Source organism: Oxyura jamaicensis, chromosome 1 (assembly GCF_011077185.1).
Source record: "Oxyura jamaicensis isolate SHBP4307 breed ruddy duck chromosome 1, BPBGC_Ojam_1.0, whole genome shotgun sequence".
NCBI classification, from domain to species: Eukaryota; Metazoa; Chordata; class Aves; order Anseriformes; family Anatidae; genus Oxyura; species Oxyura jamaicensis.
The window spans coordinates 174,751,725-174,778,530 of record NC_048893.1 but is presented as its reverse complement, the minus strand read 5'-3'; the positions used below and the strand labels follow the sequence as shown (position 1 = coordinate 174,778,530).

Genomic DNA, 26,806 nt, shown 5'->3' with positions numbered 1-26,806 from the left:
TTTTCCAGTTATATGTCAGTGCTATGAAGGATACAGCATCTCTGCTCAAATCCAATTCATTTTCATCCACTGATACATTCTGGTGCAATTATTTAAAATATTCAGCCTCTTCATTAAAAAAAAAAAAAAAGCCATTCAAAACAGTAATAGTTTTGTAATGATAGTAAACTGTAGAATCAAGTGAAACAGCTTTGCGTAACATCATCTTGCTTGGCATGATCTGTAACAGAACTGCTACACCACAGAAACTGGAGTAGGAACATAAATCTAGGACATCGGTCTTGCTATAAATAACAGTTTGTCAAAACATTTGCTTCTTCTCAAAGTCCAGCAGACAAATCATTAGGGCCCTCTGCTGACCTTGGAAAGATTTTAATTATAAGCTTTGGAAACCGTGTTGTGGATTCAATTTCTTTCTTCTCTTGGTGCAGCCTCACAATAGAGGGTAATGCCAAGCAGACTGCATCTAGCTGCAAATGCAGAAGTGAAACTGCAGTGATGTTGAAATATATCTGAAAAAGTCTACTCAGTTTAGATGCTTTAAAACTACAAGCCCAGAAAACAGTCAGGATCCCTTAATATAATAGAAAATAATTACACGACTTATAAAATGACAACCTTCTTGTGGCTGTAAGGCTGAATTCTTTATCAAGAATTCAGGGTTACCTCAGGAACTCAGGGTTATCTGCCTTGCCTCTCCATCAGCAAAACAGAGGCCTGCTCCCTGCTGGGTATATTCACATGGTTGTACAGGCATCGGAGAGGCAGGGAAAAAAATCTCATTCACCTAGAAGTTTATGTCTATGTACTGGAAGTAGTCCAGCAGAGGGCCACCCAGGTGAGGAAGGGCCTGGAGCACCTCTCCTGTGAGCAGAGCTGGGAGAGCTGGGACTGCCCAGCCTGGAGAAGAGGAGGCTCAGGGGGATCTCACCCAGGGCTGTGAATCCCCACAGGGAGGGGGCAAAGAGGCCGCAGCCAGGCTCTGTTCAGGGGTGCCCAGTGCCAGGCCAGGGGCAGTGGGCACCAAGGAGCAGGCAGGAGGCTCCCTCTGAGCACCAGGCAGCACTGCTGTGCTGGGCGGGCGGCTGAGCACTGGCCCAGGCTGCCCAGAGAGGCTGTGGGGTCTCCTCCTGGGAGAGCGGCACAAGGCGCCTGGACGGGGCCCTGGGCACCCTGCGCTGGGGGCAGGCCCCAGGCCTCTCCCTCCTCTCCCTGAATTTACGCCTGGTTCAAGTCAGAATTTCCTAAGATACATTTTGACATATGATGTGTTTTTCCTGCCAGAGAAACCAGCTCTCCACAGTGACCACGTATGAATTATGCAGCTACCACTGCCATATCCTGACTCAATGCAGAAACGCAGGGACGTGCCACTAGAACGTGTGTGAGTACTGAGGACAATAAAGCATGCAGACTTTAGGACATGCATTTTTAATTTATTTTAGTATGATAGTTGTCCCTTTAGTCTTGAAAAATACATGAATGTCACATCTCAGGCTACAGTCTAAAGTCTATTCTTCAGGCTAGTGCTGAAAAGGGGCTGTTTATGATCAGAATCCCATCACAATGTCTAGTTTGGGAGTCGTATCTCCATCTACAGCAACAATTTTGGTTTCTGTTTTCTGGTAGCATTTGTATTTGAAATCCGTTTCTCTGCTCTAAGCTGGAGAGAAACAATGGAAAAACCCATTGTAATGTAAGTAATGAGATTGAAATCGCTTCTTAATGAGTAAGATCACCATGAAGTATGGCAGCAGCATCACTTTACATGGAATGAGACCAAGACAGAGAAAATACCTGGCAAGCACGAAGTTGCAGACAGTGCCATGTTATATTATGTTCTCAGAAGAATATCAGTAAACAACAGCAACCCAAATATTACTGAAAACACACTAATCTAGCTTGGTATACAAGATATTTTTTGCTCCTGTTCAAAAATTGGTCCAGATCATTTCCCTTTGGTAGTTCACAGTCAAGCACAGGACCGCTGTTCTGTAGGGTACATTGTATGTTTCTTTCCACATCCAAAGGAAAGAAAGAACTACACTTTTATAAGATCCTCTTCAAAAAATCAAAACACTGACACTGTATTCTCCTGGAAGCAGACTTTTCTAATAGTCTCTTCAATCAACTGCAACGGGCTTTCTTGAGCCTGACTTTTCAATCTTCCTTGACTGAGGTATTCACATATTTTCCAGTTTTTCTGTGCAGTTGCTGATCGGGTCATGGCTGCTAGCAGTAAACAACACTCCACTGAGCTGTCAATAGAGCACTATTACATTTGAGATGCTGGTGTATGGGGACGTAACAATGTTTTGAAGATACATACATGCTAACATTTTACAGGAGGAAGTGATGGATAATTCTGTGATTATCCAGCTTTACCTATTTGCCAGAAAAGATCTGATACTTCAAAGGTCAAGTCCAGAAGATGGTAAGAGAGATGAAGGCATTTCTATTTGCAGTGCTTGACTGAGTTCTGGGTCCCTGCAAACACTTGAGGACACTTTTCAGTGTAAAGATCTCTGAATTTGTTTCTGAGGCTAGTAACTTCTCTCTGACTCCACAGTACAGCAGCTGAAAGATGTGGTGTGAAAGATGCAGCCAGTTACAGACTGCATGACGCTGCTGCAAGAGCAGCTGTTATGTCTGTTCTTCCCAACCCTTCTGTGATTTTCTACCTCCCCCTCCCTCCCCCCAAAAAAAAAAAATAGTAAGAAGAATAAAACCAGAAACAAACTGCAACCTCCTCAAGTAGGAAGGCCAAGCTGAAGGGATGGAAGAAACCAACCTCATCCGTTTCTGCTTTGTTTTTAAGGAGAAAGGACAAGAGCCAGGCACTGACGTTATTTGTTCGGGAATAGCAGGTAAGTTACGGGGGCAAAGAGGAAAGCTACTGTGACTCTCAAGACTACCTCCAAAAGCAATGCAAAAAATCCACATTGCTGTTCATACCTCTCCAGAGGAAGTATAGGGAAAACGTGCTTAGCTAGCAACCAGCTACAACTCTCTCCATGTGGAGGAAAAAAAAAAATAATCCTTTTAAAATTGGTGCTTCCTACACACGGGAAAAGAGTAATAATAAGGAAATTCTCAAAACTGTCTTTGCTGATGTTAGGTCTCTGACAGGATTATCTCATGATTGGGTATTAAATCCTAATTATATGAATAAAAGTCTCCAGGAAAATAACATGAAGTGGTATTTCTAACTGAAGCCCAATCTTTTTTTGCTAGTAAACTACTACTCAGCATTCTTCTTTCCCTATTATTTTAGTGGCTCAGTAAACCCTCCCCAGTAAGTGGAGCTTCTGTTTTGCATCCTCTGGATTATCTAAAGTAAATCAAAGAGAAGGGTTTGCATTTCCTATAAGAACGCAACGTGAACATTCTAAAATTCTTCATTTTTTTTAATGTATAAAAACAACTCACACATAAAACTGATCGTCAACCCCCTCCTTGGCTGCAAACAAGTTATTTGCAACTGGTGTCTCAGTCGCCTATGTTTTAATTAGTAACACTAGCGTTTACCTCCAGCTTCAGCAACAGCTCCCACTGTTGTCTAGAAACACTGAGTGCATTGTGAAGTGTGTTTTAAAAAAACATGCTATGTGTTGCTGTTTTCTTCTTTTGTCTTGTATTCACGCTGCTCATAGCAAGTTACAATGCATCCTTTCATTTTTTTCCCTTTCTGCTTTCTGTGTAAACAAGATATTTCATGCAGCAGGTTTAAAACACTTCTTGAGAGCCACGTTACAGAATACATTTGTGCACCGTAAACTAATTAGATTTATTTAGAACTGCGTAGATTTTAAATTTAAAGAAAATTAAAATATGGTTTGATTTCAAGGAAAGACTATTTTAGAACAAGCTGTCAAATGTAGAAGTTGCTAGCTTATCCCTGCAAGACTTCATAGAGAAATCAATTTCTCTTTGTTTACCTTCACAGTATGTTGCTAAGCTTGTTGAAAAGCTGCCAAAATTGCCTTCTTGAAGGTATCATTAATAGGGAAGCTTATGTATTACACTTCTTTGGTAGACAGATAACATAAAGATGGTAGAGAAGGCAGGATAAGAGGGACTAAATATAAAGTTTCATCTGAAGATGTCTGAAAGAAGTTTTAAAAGGTCTTAATTCTTTTCATTCTTTTTTTAAACTAAACAATTACCTGGTAATCATTGAAACCATTTTTGCGTTGCTCTATTGACTGAGTATCAGAGATTTCAGCTCTATGCAAGGCAACGCCGGGATGACTGAGCAAGGCCCTGCTGGTCACACTGAGGCACAGGAAGGAAATGCACAGGCAGGGGAAGCACGGACACATGGCCTGGGAACAGCACAGGGATGGTGTCTGGGTGTGCAGGGATGGGGGCAGGAAAGCCGAGGGACAGGTGGAACTGAGCTTGGTGAGGTGGAGGGAGGGGATTGTCCCCTCTGCTCTGCCCTCGGGAGGCCCCCCCTGGAGTGCTGCGTCCAGGGCTGGGCCCAGCACAAGGAGGGTGTGGGGCTGGGAGAGCGGGGCCAGGGGAGTGCCGTGAGGGTGGTCAGGGGGCTGGAGCACCTCTCCTGTGGGTACAGGCTGAGAGAGCTGGGGCTGTGCAGCCTGGGGAAGAGAAGGCCCTGGGGAGACCTCACAGCAGCCTTTCAGTACTTAAAGGGGGCTTGTAAAAAAGACAGAAAGCAACTTTTTACACAGTCAGATAGTGATAAGATAATGAGGAAAGACTTAAAACTACAGGAGGAGAGATTTAGATTAGATGTTAGGAGGAAATTCTTCACTCAGAGGGTGGTAAGGCCCTGGCACAGGCTGCCCAGAGAAGCTGTGGATGCCCCATCCCTGGAGGTGTTCAAGGCCAGCCTGGATGGGGCTTTGGGCAGCCTGGTCTGGTGGGAGGTGTCCCTGCCCATGGCAGGGGGAGTGGACTACATGATCTTTAGGATCCCTTCCAACACAAACCATTCTATTCCATGATTCTGTGATTTCTCATCTACAATTTTTTTCCTTCTTCCTTCCATTTGTATGTTCCTTTAGGAGTACACAAAGCAGCCACATTTACGCCCTGTTTATCACCTCTCCCTTCCGGAAATTTTACACATTTCTTCCTTATGTCAGTAGATGCTCACTGTCTTCTCAGAAACCCCCAGGAAGATAACCAAATGCATCAGGATGTACAGCAGTTTGTACATTTTTCCTGTTTTTCTTGTGAAAAGTCTTGTCCTGAACAGGTCTGTCCTATAATTACAAGCAATGCACTAAGTTTAAGAAACTACCTGCTGTTGAAAACACCAGAAAGATGTAATGAAGAGGTTTAAAAAGTCCGTGGACTTGTTCTCCCAGTCTTATATCCTTTGAGTCATCTAACCTGAACCTTAATAAAAGACTTAATGAAAAGAAAAATGTTGTAGGAAGTAGTCCTGCCTGGGTCTTTGGAGTCAAGGCAAGGCCAGGAATGATTCAAGTGTATGTCCCATTAGACATTTCCCATCAGAACATCTTTGAGGCAGATAGGAAGACCAACCACTGCCCAAGGATGGATATGGACATGGACAGCTATGTAACTGCTAAGAACGTTACAATTAGTTCACAAGAGCATCATAACTTTTAAAGAGGCCTGGTTACATTCTGGTTATATTGCCTGAATTATACACTAGACTTACATTTCTGTAACAATACCACCATAGCTGTTTGAAACTGGCATAAAGATTTGAAGATTGACTACAGGGTGAAGTTATACGGTTGTATATATACCAGTGTGACTATTTTGATTAAATGTCATTCCCTTAGCTGAAATAGTTTTATTGCTCTGATCATCTATGTATAGATCAGACTTTGTACAGCAACTACTATAAAACAGTCCCATGAGAGAAAAATGATTATTTTGGGTTCTGTAGAAACGCTTTTCAGAATAATGCTTAAATATCACCCAGTATATTATCATTTGTTTTATGTAAATAAAATCTTAATAAAAAGTGTAAAAGTTTAAATGACTAACACACTGACTCATTTTTGGTATGACTTAACATTCCTCACATTCAACACTAACAGTGATTATACATGCATACATACAAATTACTCAAAGAGGATCTTTAAGAAAAAGGACATTATAGTTTGTATGTACATCAACTGATCTGGAACAGCAGCGTGGGTGTAATATTGACAAAGCTAATGATGCAAATAACACGTACTATGAAGGTATGAAACTGTGAAAAATTATCAGCTGTTATTCTTTCCTACTCATGTCAGTTCCTGCAGAGGACTAGAAAATAAAGATTCAAGCCTTTTGCCCACCTCCATGTGATATTTTATTTGGCTCAAAGGAGTGCTTCCACGTCTTATAGCACAAAGCAAGAATTTTCTTTTATCCCCAAACATTAAAATTACATTTCAAACAGAACCAAAAAAGACTAGAGGGAGAATGCAGTAAAGACATTAGAAAAGGTTTGGGTAGAGGCAGCCTGTTCTCTACCAGGTAACAAGAGAGGATAACAATTGGCAGACCTTAACCCCATGGGTGGTGTGGGTTTTGAAGGAGAAAGAAGATCCCCAGAAGAAAAACTATGGGAGAAACCAGATGACATGGAAGATATCCAAAGACTGTGTCCTGCTGTGAGCAGAGGGCTATAGAAAGCCTGGACTGCCAACAGCAGCACCGTTATTCTGGAGTCCTGAGCCAGACACCTCCTGGCTAGAAGAAGGGCAAATATTCAAAGCTACTTACATTATATTGATGATTAGCCACGGGTTTGTAATTGGTGGTTACTGCTTTGTCCAGCTGCTGTGATAGCCTTACAGGTTTAGAAGATTCTTCTATCTGTAATCTTCAAAAGAAAATAATAGAATTAATAAAAGCTTCAGACAAGCACACACTCAAAATGAATTCCCCAAATCTGCAAGTATGAACCATCCCTTATCGAAGGCGAGCTGCAAACAAATAATAAGGCAAAATAAATGAACACTTCTGAAATTTTTCCTACTCCTTTTGCTGGAGGACACTGTGGATTATTACGACACTAGATGTTACTGAAGATACTGAAAACCAAGCAGGTGTGAAGGGAAGATACTAAAAGCTATGTCTGAACACAGACTTCAAAAGCCTCACATTCACATGGAAACAAAGTCCTTGTATTTAAAAATTATCAAAACCAAAGCAAATGAACCCCAGATCAGCTTACTTGGCTGAAAACTGAAAAAGCTTTCAATTTACCTCTGCTGACACTCAGGCAACAGCAAAATCAGACTCCATGACCTTCTCTTAGATATTTTAATGTAAAAATAAGGATTTCTCTGACCTTTCTTTTGGCACTCTAACATAGCATCAGAGCACAAATAACTATTTGAAGACATCAGAGCACAAATAACTATTTGAAAAGCACTTAAAAACAAGAAGACAGAGAAATCCACCCAGTTTCAAAACAACATGCAATCAAGTCTCAGTGAAACAGCTGACAAAAGGTGACCTTTAGTCCTGTTTGGGAAGAGCTCTAAGAAGCATAGAGGTTGAACGTATTTTGTTAAGTTCATCTCTTTGTAACTTAAAGACTACTTATGATGGTTTTGAAAAGGAGCTCCATATACTTCAGGCTTTGCTGTCAAGAATTACTGTTTGCAATGAAGATGAAGGAAACCAAGGTTTAGAAAGGTGCAGGCTAATGCTCCTCCAGAGAAAACATCTTCATGGTGCATCCTGTTAATATTTAGGAAAAACTAAACCGTTACCATCGATGCAGTTATTTCATTTCCAAATGTTGTCTCATAGATAGATATATACCTGCTTCCTCTTGAACCTTTGCAAAGTTGTCCTTTGTTCTATAATTAGCCTTAGTAGACCACTGCCTTGTACTCTAGATTTCTAAATCAGCAGAAGGTACATCGATGCCTTCTTCTGTCCAAATGTAGCATGTTTTCTTCTAAGCTTGAAGGAAAATCAATCTGAAGGTACATGAGTGGGTTTCCTACTGTTCTAGCAAATAAAGGTAGAAGTTTTTTATCACAAGAGTTTATCATCTGGCCTTCAATCTAATTAAATGATTTTAAAGATTTTATTGACCTCATTGCCAAAGGTCTCCTAAACTCTTAACTTTCAGAAAGAAGCACATACATTACAGGAAGGCTAAATCAATATTGTCCAAATCTTTTTCTCCACATCCTCATCTCCTGATTTTTTTGTGGTCTCAATAAATATATATATATATTTAATTATTATTATTTATTATTATGAAAGCCTGATTATATGATGTGTCTTTTAAAAAAATCTTCTCTTGCAGTTCTTCATCTTTTTTCCTATTTTTGTGACACGGGGAGTTCTTCTGTCCTGCCTCTCCCTGACTGTACCTTTCACCTCACTTCTCCCCTCTGTCTTTTCCTTCAGCGAAGGAAGCAGAGATACATTTTCTGCTAAAGCTTCTTACAGATACTGCTCCTGTTCATGAGACGGGGGCTCCTGGAGAATTACACATCTGCATGTCCTATGACCTGACTGCAAAGGAATAGGTGGTAATCCACCATTAAGCCTCCAAAATAACCATCTCCAGACCTTCTAGTATCCTTTTCCTCTAATAGCTTTCATTTCTCGTCTGTTTTTCCTTCCTGCCCTTTTCCAGACTTCCAGGGTAGCCTTTGAAACAGGGGAGGAGAGGGGCTGTGCTGCCACATGTTCTCAGTGAGCATCTGGATGGCCACCTTGAGCACTAAGCCACGAGCTTTATGAATCCATTTCTTACAAGATTTACCAATTAGGAACACCTACGTAACGCTTTAAGTTTCTAGTAGGACATTAAGTCAGCCAAACAACCACCCACCCCCTGCTTTCCTTCACAGCCCAGTGACACTCGATGGCTCACGCAAAACCGAGGAGCAAGGCCGTGACTGCTGAAGGCCACAGCCTGGAAACTCGTCTCTCCCTTTCATTTTAGGCCATTGCACCACCCTCACCTTCATATGGACCAGAATTTTATGTTTGTTTGGCGATGTTGTTCCAGAGTCCTTCTCATTACAACACAGGTAAGAGACCGACAAGGTTCACAACAACACTGAGGTACGTCAGAAAGTCTCCTTCATGCTCTCAGGGATCACTAGGGTTAGGAGAGTGGCACTTTTCCTTGATGAAAACCCCTTTCATATGGTTTTATATTCATTACTCTTAACAGGGTCAATGTACAATATCTGCCATTTCTTCAGGAAAGCAGCCAGAGAATATTAGCCCTTCCATAATGAAATGCCAGAAGACTGAAAGTACGGACTGAACGCGTTTTCTTAGAAGAAAATGCTTTATAATGGTAGTGTCAACCCCGCCCCCCCCCCCTAACTTCTTAATAAATTGGATATTTAAGCATGCAAACAACGGAGAGCTCTTTAGCCTAGAGCCTGTAATGAGAGCTTCGCACCGCCGAATGCTAAAGGGCTCTTCCTGTTCTGGCATTTGAAAATTACAACACAGGAAATTTCATCACCCATTTCAGTGAAGCTTCCATAAATTATTTTTTTTCCTACTTCTTTTTGCATAGAAGAACACCAGCAATTTATCTCTTAGCATTTTTCACTTAAAAGGACTCGCTATGCAGGAAGCACATTTCAGTGTTTTTATTTTAACCTGCAAACTGCTAATTTGCAAAACGTAGAAAACCAACAGTGTTGAACTAATACATTTCTGTGAGGCCTCCAAAGGCGTGATGGCAGTTAAGTTACACATAACATGTGCAGTTCCCCAGAACACAGCAGAGAAAGTAAAAGAAAACTTATTGCTTTCTTAAGGAAACAGGCTGCAACCCTACCGAGTTATAAAATTGTTATCTAAGTTTGTTTGTGAAATGACAGAAAAATTCGGAATGATCACCAAGTACCAACTAACCAAGATGCCATACATCTCATGTATGCATGTCAGGTGGAAATTTCAGAGATAACAGTGTTATATTTCAAGATCTCTTCCATTTGTGCCAAAGGTTTCCAAAGTTTGATCCACAGATCTCAGCCCATCTTCAGAAAACCGGCCAACACAGTGCTGACTTTTCTTCCTGTTCCTACCTGATAAACTGCTGTGGTGAAAAGCAAGAGCACATCACATCCCTGGGATCGCTTTTTAATGCCAGCAATTACAGCAGTTGCCACATGCCAGTATGGAAATCTAAATGGGAAGCACGGTGACTCACAAGGCAAACCTTTTTATTAATATGCATTTATTCTACCCATGCACGTTGCTCTTCGTCTCCCTAATGGCTGCCCTTCTCGTTTCATTTCTGAAGAGCTCAAAATCTCCTGGAAGATGACAGAGCCTCAGATTGCCTTCCTTCTGCCAGACTTCTGGGCTGAATATGGTCACAAATTACCAAATTGTTGACGTGTTGAAGCACTGAAATTTGCTTAGTGCATTGCAGGGTAAAAACAAATACCCAGCAATCACTTTGTCCACACAATTTGTTGGTAGAGATGCTCTTTGCGGTGAAAATATGGCATGGGGGGGTTCAAAACTATGACCTTATTTTCCCATATTCAGAAAATAGTATGTCTGGATGAATTATTTTTTTATTATTTGTATAGCTGTTGTTTGAAAAAAGTTAAGGAAACATAAATATTTAACATAAATATTTAACATAAATATTTACATTTCCTTAACATTTGTTTCCTTAAATATTTAACATAAATATTTTTTTACATATTTTTACAATATATTTATTCTCATAATTTCACAAATTTATAACAAAAGCTGTGAATTACACGACTTCTGCCTTTTAGACTGTTTTAATATGTAACAGATAACATTACCGCAGAGTGCTCATTTCCTAAACCCAATTTAAAAAAGCAGCATCAAACCAAAAATACTATGAAGCGTTTTAGACAGGGTGTTCTCAGAGTGGATCTGCAGAATCTTAATTGAAACTGTTGGTAGGAATAAAAAAAAAAAAAATCAATAGCCTTTCTGAGTCACTAGTGACACTGATTTAAAGGAGCAGGGGCTTTTTACCTATTACTCTTTATTATGATTTGCACGCGTGTGACAGTTAAAAGCCTTAGTTATGGAGCAGAACTACACACAACTCTCCGAGGATTTAAATTTTCCACATGGCTCTTGTTGCAATAGCTAACGCCATAACTCATGCTAGTATCTGGCCTAAAAAAATAAAAAGAGAATGCAGATTTCTTTTCTAAAACTGCCAATAAATTAGCGATACAGCAGCCACCAGCTTGCACTGTAGTTTTTCTCTTCCACCCCCACGATCAAATATAGCTCTTCTGCCCTGAAATACAGCAAGTAACCAGCATGGCATCAAATTCACCACAGTCATTTCCCAGCAAAATATGTTTTATACTGCAACTCTGATTTGTCATTGTGACTAGAGTTGAATAAAGGAAAAAATATTCAAGCAGGCTGGAAATAATTGTATAGGACTTGTCAACATGCAGCAGACTCTCTGGGGAAGACAAATGAAGGCAATATTTATATTCGTATGAGGAGATGCTTATTGGCTTTTAAATGCATGAATCTTTCAGCATCAAGAAAATAAAACAAAGATAAGCCTTAAAATAAACCTTTAGAATAGATGATTTCTCCTGATTAATCTTCTGTCTCAAAACAAATGTTTCAGAGATTAGAAACAGGTATTAATCAGACGCATTGCTAGCGTTTGAATTCTTGACATTTCTAAAGAAATTATTGTGAGGATGGGACTGAAAAGTTTCTGTACCTTTTTGTGCTTGGTTTTACTTATACAGGGTACTAGCAAGGAAGGAGCCAACCTTAGTGCTGCAAAAAAGAAGAGGTTGGTCTGCTTCTCTCTCTCTGCAACATCACACGACAGAGACGTGCTGTCATTTCACTTGAAGAGAGCACGGCCACTGCCCAAAGCTTTGGAGGGGTAAGGAACACAGGCCTCTCCAGCACTGCACAGTTTTGCACCTTTTTTTTTTCCTTTGAATCCTCAGAGAAGCTCCCAGCCCAGTAACAGAGGAGTGAAAGCCAAGGACTAATGCTCTCTCAGTCCCTTTCTCAGTAATTTTGTACTCGAACCAGACACAGGCAGCTGCATTACACAAGCTTCGCAATACCTGAAAAAGACAACCAAAGCTTTTTCTTTGCCTTCATACTTTACTAAGCATCCCAAACGTGACAGAGGTAGCTGCGTCCTGCAAAATCATGTACAAAACAAGCTAAGGAGTTTAATATACGTGTAACGATATAGCTTCCCACCTACTTCTTTTGTGTCTATGTGGCTGGACCACACCTTGCTTAGGTTCAGGTAGCACCTCTTCTGACTTCTCTTCCAAGTAGGTGTAAATTACACAAGAGTTGATGACAAACAAGAGACAAATATTCCTAAGAGATGCTGAAACTTCACAAAGTTTTTGTACTTCAGTGAGAATTAAGGAAACTCATCACCCTGTAGGGAGCATCCTACTAATACAACCCCATGGAAGCACCCAACCACCTACAGCACAAGAAACCACCAGAATTACTTCATTTGTAGAAACACACTCGAGCTGATCAGAACGACGACGACCTGTTGCCACGCAAAGCCATCTGTCATATATTCTGAAAGATAACAACTAGCGAGATGCAAATTCAGCACGTCTTGTCTCTTTGCGAGCAGAAAAATCCTATTGTCTCCTGTTAAATGGAGGCAGACGACTGCAGCCCGCTGTGTAGCTCCGTCTATTCTTCTCTTTCAGACACAGCGCACGCACCAAGTCAAGGCAACGTGAGCCTGGCCCCAGTTGTAAGGAACAGACAGAGACAAGGATGAGCTGAATGGAAGTGGCATTATGAAGTGCATTTGCCAGCATTAAGTACTGAAACATTTCAGATTATTAGCACAGTGTATGATTTGTAACTAATTTTAAGTCCTGAAGTCTTGGCATTTCAAGAAGAGTACTGCAATTATTTTATGTTCAGGAAACCTGTACGGTTTTTCTGAAGTTGTCATCTCCAAGTATGTATGTTGAAGGCTGAGCAATGAATCATTTGAACAGAAGATATTTTCAGGTCTAATATTGAGACAGGCACCACAGTCATCACTGAGACTCCAATTCTTTGTATCTTTCTCCAGCACAGAACACAAGATGATTTGAATGACAATTTGGCAATAAGTAGCCATTTCTTACATGGTTTGGGTTTTGTTTGTTTTGATAAAATTGGAATGATTGCTTAAAACGAATAACCTCCCATTTTTTCCTCTGAGTTTAGTATTGCAAAGGATTGAAAACCTTTTGGGCTGAGGTTGTGAAGATAAATAATGCAAAGATAAAGTAAGACAGCCTTTAGCATTCTAGGCATGATACAGTGGAATAACTTTCCCTCGTGTTCGATGCTCAACTTTAAATGCATTAAGTGATGCCCTACCACAACCAGCAGGAAGAAAATGCTGGGGTCTGCTTGACATCCTGGATATTTGAAATCAAGCTCACATAGGTCTAATGTAGTCTTCTGGAGGATACTGATGGAGCTAGGCCCTGGTGGTTGCTGGTCCATACTGGGGACGTGGTAGAGGCGTACCATCTGAGGCTAAGCTTAAGAAGGAATCATAACTCAGAGATATCCTTCATGCAGTGTGACTGTTAATGAAGGTTGTAAGTGGCTGCTGCCTCCAGCCATTTTGTTTGTTGCTTCTCCTCTTCGCTTATTATCCCTCTTTGGGATTATAAGGACCCTTTTCAGATGCTCTCTCCATCCACATGCCTTCCCGATGACCCGTCAGCCCTGTGAAACACTCTGCATCCTCCCTGCCCTTCCTGGAGGGCCTGGTTCAAGCCAGCATGGACCTTGAGCCACGTGAAAAGCCCTTTCCACAGCTGTCACGTATGTCATGCATCAACAGGAAGGCCTGTTGCAGTCAATCATACTTATTGCAAAGAAATGAACACTTTCTTATTACAATTCACATGTACTGGAAGGGCAGGGAAGTCTGCGGCTTGCTAATTGCTGTAAATGTCAAGATTTTGCAGTCCTCTCTATACTGCAATCATCATAGTCAATCATTTAGTGCCCAGAAGGGAAACAAAACCTTTTTTATTGGTTCTTACTGTACTTTCAACATTTTCTTATTAATACACACACCACAAATGTCTCTGTCCAGTCTTCAGCCCGACACAAATCCCAACAGAAGTGAGAAAATCAAATTCAAGAACAAACAAAAGCAGAACAAGAGGGGGTGGTCTTCTATGAGGCATAAACCAGGGCACAGGTGCATCCCTGCAAGCTCCATTACGTGTATACAAATTTGTTTGCAATTCATCTTAAATTCTAAGGAGGTAAAGCTGCAGGACACAATACATTTCTGTAGCTGGGCTGTTACATTTGTCGCTCGCTCCAGCAACAAAAAGATCTAAAAACTAGGCTGAAGTAAAATCAGTGTGCTTTTGTGTTGCCCAGTGCACGCAGGCAACCTCAAGCGGTGACGTGAGACGAGGCAGAAAACTGGCAGGGCGACAAGGTGCACTGGGAAAAGGAAATTAGGCAACACGTCAGAAGAAATCAGAGTGAACGTGGGATTTGAGACATTAGAAATTTCTGAATTCCTTTAGCAAGGATGACATACAATTTTAACTTCATACATATCCAAACACATAGATTTCATATTCATTTCTATTAAAAAAAAATAACTATTCAACACCACTTCTTCCTCTTTTGTGCTACAAGACAATGTAAAAGGTAAGCTGGAAAAAAAATAGACGGCTGCATAGTTTTGGGGAGGGGTCAGCTTTCTGAAAATGCATAAATGAGCTTAAATGCTTGCAGAAACATATAAGAAGTGAGCTTATTATTTTAAGGCAAAAGCATAAGGAAGAGTTTTATCACCCTGTTCCTGGCTGATGGTTTTTTCTTGCATCACAGCCAGATGTTGGCAAGTCCTGCCTCTTCCTAAAACAGTTTATTCTAAATCCTAAACAAACAAAACCAACAAAATCACACAATCAACCAAGAAATAAAGTATTTGAAGCAGCGCTGATCAAATTCAGACTGCTAAAAATGACAGCATGGGTGAAAGGGTTAAAGGACAAGTGCTTTTCCCATCCCAGCATATATATTATATACCATGTACACCTTTCTGAAAATTATGCAGTGTGGAGTCCTATGCTTACCCAAACTTCAGGGACGACCAGACAGAGGCGTTGGTGGAGCACTCCAGCCCAGCCCAGCTGGGGAGAGCGAGCCTTCAGTTACAGTAAGTTTATAGGAAAGCCTGCAATTTGAGCAGCTCTTTGCTCTTTTCCTCCATGGGAATGAAGGAGAACAGTGGTGGGGAGCTGCATGTATGAGTGCCTGCTCGATGACCACCAGCTGTGTTACACTACCTGGCCCTTCCTGTAAGGGGCAGCAGCCCATCCGCCCCACCTACAGCAGGGGAAAGGCAGGGCTGAGTTCATTTTTGCTCACCCCCAACCCACCCTTTTCCCACCATCAGCCTTTCCGCTGATGTGTTCTGCACCACAAACCCCCCTTCCCCTCTGCCACCCCTCTCTCCTAGAGGAAGCCTCTGAAGGCCAGGAAAGGTGACCCGAGGGGCCCTGCCCTGGTAGCTGCACCAGGCCCTGTGCCTCAGGCCCGTCCTCCGCTGGACTCCCACTGACACGAATAAACAACCTGTTTGAAAGCTTGTGTGCCTGTACTGGGAACATCCAGCTATAAATCACTGACCGTTTGAAGAAGAACTTCAACCTGAAGAGTTTCCTGGATATCATAAACCAATTGATTCCAGCATTAGACCTGGATGTCTGAGGAGATAAGAGGAAAGAACTGACTTCCTAATGTAAAAACCAAGACAAAATAGATCTATAAAAATGAAGTTACTTTCGGGTATTTATTTATTTTAAAGACAGAAATGGCCATTATATTCATGAAATGATAATCTAAATTTTTCTCTAGTGCACTGCTGACTGAAGAGTATCCAGTGATACTTCATGCTCATGATGTCAATTTTGCTATGCTACATCATTTTTAGAAAAACATCCTGTCATGATTCAATAAAAAAAAAAAGATGAAGAATCACCATACGCTTGTACCTTTCTATTGTGTTTTTTAAAGTCTCCTTTCCCACTTCCATTTTCAAATATAGTTTCCTTTCCCAATCCCATTTTCCTCAGATTTCTTCATAACAAAGGGTGTTTTTATTAAACACCACTTAGAGCTTAGAAGATTAAATTTAAATTTCTTAGCTATTGGTTATTTCTAGAATTAAAAATAATAATAAAAAAATCCATAGTCTGAAAATTATAAATAGTTTTCTTGCCAAAACTAATCTGTTTTCGCTTGCTGCTTTGAAAACAATGGTAATAAGTAATAGGGACTTGCAAATCCAGTCAACAAAAAGCTACCCATTTCTTGCCATTGTGCTGGGATGGAGCTAATTTTCTTCACAGCAGCTTGTATGGTGCTGTGGTTTAGATCTGTGACCAAAACAAAGCTGGTAACACACCTGTGTTTTAGTCATTGCACTGCACCCAGGGTACCCCTGCTTCTCACCCTCTGGTGTGCAAGAGGCTGGGAGAGGACAAAGCAAGGCAGATGACCCTAACTAGCCAGAAAGACATTCCAGGCCATACAACATGATGCTTAGCAATAAAAAGGGAAAAGTGGGGTTTTAGGTAGGTTAGCCACCTTTTTCTCGGAAGCTGGCTGGGCATCCGTCTACTGGTGGGAGGTGGTGAGCTATCACCTGAGCATTATTTTGTTTTCTTTCTCTCTTCTTCCACTTAACCTTTGGTTATTAGACATTTTCTATCTCATCCCACAAGTTTCCTTGCTTTTACTCTTCCTTTCCTCTTCCCCCATCCCACCAAAGGTGAACGTTCTGGTGCTTAGCTGCTACCAGGGTTAACCCCGAACCTGGTGTCTGCAGATCCAGAACTGCTGTTTCATTTCACTATGGGCAACAAGAAAGAATAATTTTAGGAAGGAGTCTTTTAGACAGAAGAGCCATGTCTTTACTAATTCATAAAAAGCCTACAACTAGAATTATTGGTTAAAAGGTTTACAAGCTCAGTCAACTCGCTCTGCAATTCTTTTACAAAATTGCTCAGGTAGCTGAAGAAAAGCTATGATGAAAGAGGCTGACTGTTGGCTAAGAGTCCCCAAATGAAAAAAATATATATATAAAATCTACAGCATGTCTGCTACCTCTCCTCTTCCAGTGACAACTGGAACAGCGCTCCCCTTCGCTCAGCAATGTCTTCAGGGAGTTGCAGCTGCCAGCGCTCTGCCTCCAACTAGGCACTTCCATCTCTAAAATGCCACTTACCAGATACCTCATCACTCCCCCTGTAGCTCTGCAAACAGCCACAGCATCTGGCTCCACTGGGGATCTTCCAGTTAAAATTTACTGTAAACAATTTAACAGTTTGTGGCAAGCTGGGAAGCATTTGGATTACTTCCCTAGAAAACCTCACTGCCTCAAATACTTCAGGTTTTTCCCTGCCTCTTCCTTCCTTAGCCTGCAGACCTGAAAGTGCCAGATAAGCGGATTGTCTTTTTGAGGACATCCACCTCCCTTCTGCTAAAATAGACTTGGAAACAACCTGCAAGGGGCTGCTGCAAAGGGCACTGAAATGAAACTGCTCCAAGAAAGCACTTCGCGTGCAAATGTGTAAATGTGCCAATGACTACATAGTGCCGTTGGTAGCTTAAAGGGTACGCCTGCACAGTTCATCACTGTTCAATAGCTTAATCATATGCTCACACTAAGCTGCTGAATTAACTCACCCAACACTTTTCAGGAAGCAAAGATAACCAATTTGAACTCTGAAAACACACTTAAAAGCAAAATCAGCATTAGGTTAAAAGACAAGGTGCATATTCTCAGCAAGCCTAGGAACCCTCCGCTATAAACAACAGAGCAAACACACAAAGGGAGAGAAACCCGTCCTTCTCCTTAGTCCATGTGAAAAAGCAGTCTTGCTTATCCTCTAATGGAAAAAACTTACCAGTTTCTGGTGTTAGCCGCAAAAAAGAAATGAAGCACAGCAAACCAAAGAGCACACTGAAAGATGCATCAGCTAAAGCAGAAGAGATTTTTTCTTAAATTTTATCGTCATTCTTTCAGCCAACTGTATTTCCATTGCCAACTGTACTGCACTCTGCTGCTGCTCTCTATTTGTTCAAATAGCTTAATTACATTTTACCTCCTCCTGTTTTGCACGACCAGCACTTCCCCAGCTCCCTCTCCCACCACACTGCCCACCTCCACTTGAAAGCCGCTGCTGCGCCATTCCTCGGCTGTCCTTTGAGTGGGGACTGTGCTCCCATGAGCAGAGCAAGGGGACACGTAGCCACGGCAAAGCCACATGGCTGTGTGGATGGAGCACAGGGCACAGGAATAAGGGGTAAGAGCTGCTGGGCTGCTTCATGGTTGGGAGGTGATGGCAATGGGGAGAGGTGAACTGCCGTCATGAGCTCCTGCTCTCCAGGCTGTGTGAAGGAAGGTTTTACACCAGCCCTGCATCATTCAGCCCGGCTCCAGTCACCTTCCTGGAGGTCTGTTCTTTGAAATCTTGCTGCAGAGGGCAAATGTTAGTGTCATTTTACTTCAAAAAAATATGACTTCTTTGGCTTTTGAGCTAAAAGCCAAAAGAAGATGAGCACTCAGAGGTGCTCATCACAGCCACAGCCGTATCAATCCTAGCCCTGATACAAGATCTCCCAAATATTTTGAAAGTACCCTCAGGACGTGGAAGCTCTGGCTCAAGACTCAGCTTCAAGCTCTGCTGCAACTCTCAAAGTGATTTTAAAAAACCTTTTAAAAAACCTTTCCGATACGTTTTTTTAAAAAACACCCCAATGACCAGAAGGCACAACAAAGAAATGGCTAGGGTTTCTGGCAACTGAGCCCAGAAGCATAAGACATAATTCTGAATTTCAATAATATCACTTTAAAACTAACTTTGCCTTTGTTTCAGGAAAAAAAAAAAAAAAATAAGCTTGGTAGCTCAGAATATTATCTTTTGAACATTCCCTAGAGAGCTTATTTGTTAAGAAATAAACTTAGCTCCATGCTCTAGTCAGCTCTGCTACATTAGTATTCTCCTCTTAATTAGAGACTTTCAGAAGAGTGTCTGTTATTTGTGAATACACTGAAACTCACCCAGACTTTGTGAAGCTGTACCTATTCTGTTATTAAATAAAAAAACCAACAGATTTGATTACAGATTCATCTGGCATGACAAATTCCAAAACCAGTTAATGGCCGAGGCACAAATGTTGTCTAGCTTCCCTAATAGGAAGCTGTGTAATTGGGTTTGTCCCTAAGATCTGTGTGAAAGCAGACTCTATGCAAGTACAATTTAGTTGAGTAAGTCCTCCACAGAAAAAAAAGAAAAAAGAAAAAAAAAAGTCTTGAAAGAAGCTTCAGAACCGTTTTATTTTAAAGAGTGCTCTTCATAGTTTTTCCTAATTACACCTACAGCTGCAGTTCAAAACAGGTATGTATACAAAAAGAGATGCTTTGTGTGAGTTTCATTTGTTTGCCACAGAACTGTATGGAATCAAATCTAGAAATCAGTAATCCAAGCATGAAATATAATAAGCTGTAACACTATTATTTGTGAGAATAAGAATGCTTCAATTTTTAATTCAGAATGCAAATCCGTATCAAATGGCAGCGTAAAGCAGCATATCTTAGAAATGCTAATTGATGTGTAACTTCATAAAAAGTACCTTGGGATTCGAGATATTGAGACATTTAACACCAACATGAGAAGTATCCTGTATTAAATAACACACTGCCTGTAGAGGTTACACGGCAGTAAATTTTATCAAAATGTTTTGTGAGCTCAAAATTATGTGAATTGCTGGGCATGCGCACTCTTTTCAGTGGCATACATGATATATTTTTATGAACAATCATTATATATCACATATACTTGCCACTTTACAAAACAACAATTTTTATTTTCCCAACTCATTATGCCTCCTGTTATGTTCCTCTCTTTTTACACAATGCCATCAGCTTAAAGTACGCATTCCTCATGGATTAATTACTGGCTCTGTACACAAAGTTAAGAGCATCTCTAGGCTGTTCTCCTAGAAAGCAAACCACCTTTGGTGAAAGTTGTTACGTTTGACAGCTTTGGAGCTGGTGGACAGCATTTAACTTGCGTGGGAGATGAAATTTTAAATTCTAGCCTGAAGTCCAGAGGAGCTAAGGATGCTCTAGAGGAAAGAACTGGAAAACAGAATCACTTGAAAGAAAGAAAATGCTGTAACAAACATTCAATTCTCAAAATGCAGAGAGTAGTCTAAAAAGCCCAATAAGTTTCTTCCAAGTGGACCTTTTCATATTATAAATATAATATTATATATAATATAAATAATCATATTATTTCTGCAAGACTTCTCAGAGTACTTGCTCTACTCCACTGCCATCCTTTAATTTTATTAACTACCCGAGATTTTGGAGGATTCTTACATCTTCCAGTGCTGAAGGAAATGGAAAATAAATTACCTATTTATTTATTTATTATTTACTGCTTTCCCATCTGTATTGCTTACAACATCTGTATCTAGAGCTGCAAACGCTTTGTGTTTGTGGTTAAGTGGGGAGAAGAGAAAGCTACCTCTGCCAGCCTGCTTCTTCAAGCTACAGAGACTCAAGATTTCTACAATTCATCATTTCAGCCTAAGTAGTTCTTGCTTTAGAGGTTACAGGATCTGTCTGAGCTGAAGGAAACAGGTACTATACACTGTATTCTTTCCTGTACTTGCCTTAGCAGAAAAAGAACACAAACAGCTTTTGTGGTCTTGGAATAATTTTGGAAAATCCTCCATTCCAAAGGAAAGAGGAAACTTTTTTTCAATAGAAAAAAATGCCAAACTTACGTGAAACACTGTTATAATTAATTTTAAATTTCCTTCCATGAATTAAGAAAATAATTCGCTGTCACTTCTTCTCAAGTGCACAGTCTATTAATGGCTGCATGAAAATTAAATTTGAAAAAGTGACTGGCGATACACAGCTTTAAACAGAAGAGAGTAAGGAAAAAGAGTAAGAAAATACCAAGTTACAAAGAACACCCTTGTGAATTTAAATAACACGCCTTTACAATGGGTATTTTGGTATGCAACACCCAGCGTAACACAAAAGAAACACCTTAGCGTGGTGAAATGCAAACGACCTGAAATGGGACTTTCCTCTCTTCGCACATGTTCCACGACAGACGGTACCAGAGCGGTATTTGCTGCAAATGAGTTGAGATCAGTTCTCGAAACTGAACTCCATCGATGAACAGATTGCACCATCTGCTTCTACTAATATACATTGGAGAATGTGTATTTTCCATAGCTGCTTATTTACTCTGTAATCAGAAGTCCGCAAGATAAATAGGTAGAGCTTGGCTAGGGAATAGCTGAAAAACATTATCATTTGTGGATGGCAGGGGTGTACACAAAAAGCAACTAGGTTATGTGAAAGCTGTGCAATGAAGTAATGAGAGGAAATTAGGCAAAAAAAAAAAAATATAAATTAAGAAACACGCTGGGATACTACCAATTATTGCACTGATGAGAGAACTACAAGTGCAAAAAGCATGGATGTAATAAAGTTTTAACCAATAACGTGTAGAAAAAAAAAAAAAAAGAAAAAAAGAAAAATAATTTCCCAACTGAAGCATAAGTAGAGCTGGCTGGAAATGTGATTTTTTTTCTACATGATTTTTTGTTTTCAAGAAAAAAAAAATCTTGAATCAGGAGTTAAGCCAACATTTAAAGTTTTCATGGAACAGAAATCCTTCAAAATTTTGTTTTGGAAACCCAAACATGATGTTCCCAAAACAAAATATGCTTTCCCAGTATCCTCAGCAGCTGCCGACTGAAATTAATGCCATTCCTGTCACTTCACAAGTGTCATTTCCATAGCTTGCTGTGGTGACAAAAGCGACAAAAAGCGGGTTAGGTTCCAGCCTGGCGCCTGCAAAGGCTTCAGCGGAGACTTGTCCCCAGCACGGTGACTTGTCCCCACCGCAGGAGCTGCGCAGGGATGCCAGAGCCCAGCGGTCCCAGGGCAGCTGGCCAGGTTATTTCAGAAACCTCGACATCTGCTGCACAAACTGCCCTGCTGCAGAAAGCAGGCTGATGTGTTGGTTAAGTGCTCACCTGATACGCCAGCTTTGCAAAAATGCATCTGAGTTAAACATCTGAGAGGGCAGTGTGAGATTTCAATGTCATTATTCTGTGCGTTCTCAGCAGCGAGGATGATAGGCCAGGAAGATTAATGAATGCAACAGTATTTCATTAAGAACAGCAATTGTCAATAAACCACAGAACTCCCTGCTGCAGGATGGATGCTACAAGTGCATATGGGCTCAAACGGATAAACTCCGGAAGGACAACCGTATAGAGGGCTGTTAAACACTGGGGCATCTCAGTGATTGTTGAGCTAAAGCGAGCACAAATCCACCTCAGTGCCTCCTCTGTAGCTCCAGCACAGCTCCACACAGGTCAGTAAGCAGCAGCTGACGAGTTGGATGTGCTACGTGCTCACTCCGGCTACATAAAGCTGACAGTCCAGAAAGAGGAAGCATAAGATGATGTGATTTCTTCTCACTCACTTGAAATGACAGGCCTGAGAAATGTTAATTACTGGGCCAGTAATCAAATGTCATAAACAGCCACAGTAGACAAGAAAAAAAAAAGAAATTTAATGTCATTCCAAATGTGTGGCAGATTTAATTAGCTGCTGCTCAGAGGTATCTCAACAGAAGCATGGGATCTAATACACAGATACAAAGGCATATATTGTTGCAAGCCTATGGTTGGGAATAAATCTAAGAGAGAGACGTTGAAAGGAAGCATTTACGAGCTGAGAAAGTATTATTCTGAAACTGTGGCTTTTGACTTTGGAGTCTTAGAGGGAAGAAGAATCTCAGAAGACACAGATGGACATAGGGAAAAAAAAAAAAAAAAGAAAAAAAAAGAAAAAAAAAAAAAGATGAATCTGGTTTTGCTTGAAGCTTGGAAATGACTGTGCCACATAGCTTCCGGTAGGACATGCAGAGAAAAGAGGAACACCATCGTTTCACTCTCCAAATCTGGTCTGGTCAGCTTCTTCATGCATCTATTTCCCCAGTTGAAAATGCGGCATAAAATCAACCACCTAAAATGTGATGCCTTTCCTGACCCCCGGACACAGACATATGAAACAGAGCATTAACAACCCCCTCTGGGCCATGCCCTGTGCAAGTGAATAGACAGAGATACTGCTCTGGAATAACAAGCAGGCTAGAGTTCAGCCAAAAACATATAGAAGGATAAAAAAGTGATTTTTTTTTTCCTGCTGGCCAATGAAAGAGAAATTAAATTACCTGCTCAAGGTGGACATCCATGTCAACACTGGGTATTTACACTCTGATATGACAGAAAAGAACTAAAAGTTCAAAACAAAAGTTTGAGAATTACTACATTTAGGTAGGATAAAGCAACACACTCGTAACCAGATCAATGCCTCAAGCAGGGAACCCTGTGTATCTGTGCAGACACCCATGGGGCTTCTCATCGGTCATCTCCTAAAGACAGGAGCCTAATGAAGAAGAATGAAAATGCAGACAGAAAATGCTGCAAAAGAGCAGGAGTTCAAGAAGAGTATTTTTAAATAGCCAAGAAACAATGATACAAATAAAAAAGGGTAATTTCTCCTAAAAGGACTAATGGCACAATATGGAGGAGAACAGATAACCAACAAACAGAGAGGGGCCAACAGGCAGCAATTGTAGGATATTAATCCTCTGTACTTCACATGGGAGATTAGGGAGATCAGACACAAGTTTTGTGTTATACGAGGGGCTCTCAGGAGAAACACATCCATTTGGAGGTAGAGACAGTAAAGCTGCTACTGCCCTTTAATCTCCACCCAGAAGTCAAAATACAGCATGCTTGAGGCTTTCTTAATGAGGAACAGAAATGGCTGATGGAATCAAATATTTCTTTCTTGCAATCTTGTTTATTTAAAAACAAAAAAACAAAAACCATACACAGCTTCGTTTTCCTTCGGGATCAGCTACTAGCTGCTTGTTTTGAGTCATTTACTTTGACAGTTTTTTCCAAAAGGCTCCTTTCTACTGCAGCCAGGAGCTGTGCCTGAACAGGAGGGATTCTCTTGTCAGCTGGATTTTGTATAGCTAAAAGCTGACTTTTCTTTCCCTTTTTTATTAATACTGCCATGAAGTGGAAATACCTTTCCATCATGTCAAATCCTCAAGATTTTTTTCCTTTAACTTAGGAAACATTCTGACCAAAACCAAACGTTTACTTTTTTAAAGTAGGAAAGATGGATGATCTGGATGAGACCCACTAATTTCTCCTAACAGAGCGCAATAAGGGAGCATGTGCTAACTGTCTGCTCCCCAAGAGCTCCGATCAGATGACTGTTTTCAGCCTTAATTCCTCTCACTGGGGTCTTTCAATTCGTACTCAAAACTGAAAACAAAGCCAGGTTCAATCTGTTTTATTCAGACAGTAGACGAGTCCAGGGCACTTGCTTGTGTTTGAAGTGATCGATGAAGAGAAAAGACATTATTTGTCAAGCCAGTGTGAGAAGCTGGATTATCTGAAGAGCACTTGGGTGACAACGCAATGCTCAATCATCCTGTGTTGCAAAATGGGTGGCCTCAATCTTGCAGTTTGTTTCAGGGGGAAAAAATAAAACACAGCAACCTTAAAGCACTATTTTCTTCACTTACATAGTAGAGGCAGACCAGTAAGACCAGCAGTATGTATTACATCACAATACATCTAGGGTATATGACTGTACCACCACTAAAGAGTTAGATTAAATACCTGCTGCAGTCGATGGAAGGCTTCCTCCGTCCTAACCGCTTCATTGGTGCAGGATGTCACGACAGCAGTAAATTCAAATCGCCGTTTAATCTTCACCTTTAAATTTTGCCACATAAATGTCTTGCGCATGAGTCACTTCATATATAGACGTACAAATACATCCAAAGGCCCACAGAAACATCCCAGCTGATGGCACAACAAGATTTTTCCCTTACTTCTTAAAAGAACATCAATCTTTCTGAATTTAGTATGAGCTCTTGTGCTCTCTTTCTAGCAATTTTCAGGTATTTCTACTAAATATTACTTTTACTTTGCACTCACTAAACCCCCTAAAACCCAGGCTTGAACTCTGTGTTTATTATTTCATTAAAAATTATTGCATATGCAAGGTTTGGACAAATATGTTTATAAATCATCTTTTCTGGATGATATATAGGACACCTGTACTTCATCCATTAGTTTCTGAAATTGATCTACCCATCATCTATGCTACTCCAAATTACTTCATGCATAATTAGGCACTTGTTTTCATTACTCATGTTTCTCTCTGTAACATTTACACAGCACCAATCACACAGCTGCCCTTGTACAGATTGGAACATATCACTAATTACTGATGCTTAATTTGGTTGTATTCCTCTACAAGAGAGGATATTGTTTTCAAGGGGCTCGTTCCTCGCAGCCCAGATGTTCAGGGACTATGAAGTCACTGAGGTGCATAAATTCATTTGAATTTACTGACCACAAGTAAAATATGCATGCCATTTTATCTCCTAACTTGTGTATCTTTATCTAAAACATAATTCTCTAAGGCTGCTAACACTTTATGTGTGATGCTTTAAATACTGTTTTACTTTTTTTTTGATTACTTATATTTAAAAAAGCTGTATTTTACCTCTTTGAAGTTTGAAATCTTTGTTGGCAAACTATCAATCAGTCAGTTCATAACTTACTGGCTTTCCTCTCGTCAGTTTAGATGAATGATTGCACCCTGTTCAGGCCAGGCAGCTGCTTTTCAAGCAGCCCTCACAGATTTTGATTTCCTTCATCCATCGGAAGTCCCAGTACAAGCACAGAAGATACAAATACAATTCTACTTATTTCCCCAGAACTGTATCCTATCTCTTCCATTTTGCCAGCTTCTACACTTTCACAAATTACATGTTTAGATAATTAAAGCATGTGAAACCTCTCAGCTGTACTATGAACATTTATAAATCTGAAGAGGTGTGCAATAGAAAACAACTTCTTAGGTTAGAAGAACAAAGTAATGAAACCAAATAATTCCCATACTCCAATCTGTGTTCAGACAAATTTGATTATAAAGGCACAGGCTACACAGCAACTAATATACTTCACTGAATGCATAAACATACAGATCATTTTCCACGTGCATTGGTTCTTAGGCATGCTCAGAAACAACAATCACCACATGCACACAAAATATTTCCTAACCTAACTTACATACAGGTTAATGAAATTAAAACTTTTTTTAAAAAAAATAAATATATATATATATAGTTATATAATAAACATCCTTTGCAGAGTACAAACTAATATCCAAGTGACATTCAGAGTTGTGTTTTTTTTTTTAAACAACAAAAGGATGTATTAATTGATAATTCATGGTGCCACACCATGGAATTCTAAGTCCTCACGACAGAGAAGGAAGAAAAATACCTGTTTGTAACTAAATGGTTCAAACCTGAAAGAACTATTTGCTAGCATTATACTTGCTATGGTGCCATAAACTACTGCAGTTTGTGGAAAGCATCTTCCACCTACAACAGATACTGCATTGGATATTTAACTACTAATACAAAATAGAGCTAAAAATAGTTTTTAAAAAGCAATAAAAAGTTTTAATAATCTACTACTTGGATTGGATGATTTAGGCATCAATTTATAAAACCTACACCATTACTCCTACTCCATTATGCAGCAGTGTAACTGCTGTAGGTAACTCTTCAAGTTACCCAGGGTAACTTTTCTTGTCTGTGTTACAGTAATAAAGTGAATTTTATATTATTTTTGACTTGCAGTAGAAAGGCATCCTGGC

At 40.3% G+C, this 26,806-nt stretch overlaps 1 protein-coding gene across 1 annotated transcript in view; it reads right to left on the bottom strand.

Moving 5' to 3' along the window:
* GTF2F2 (general transcription factor IIF subunit 2) overlaps nt 1-26,806 on the bottom strand; it is a 90,573-nt gene that overhangs the window by 9,575 nt on the left and 54,192 nt on the right. Inside the window, exon 7 of the mRNA XM_035322689.1 lies at nt 6,718-6,817. Coding sequence (XP_035178580.1) covers nt 6,718-6,817 — 100 coding nt within the window. The remainder of the gene's footprint in view (nt 1-6,717; nt 6,818-26,806) is intronic.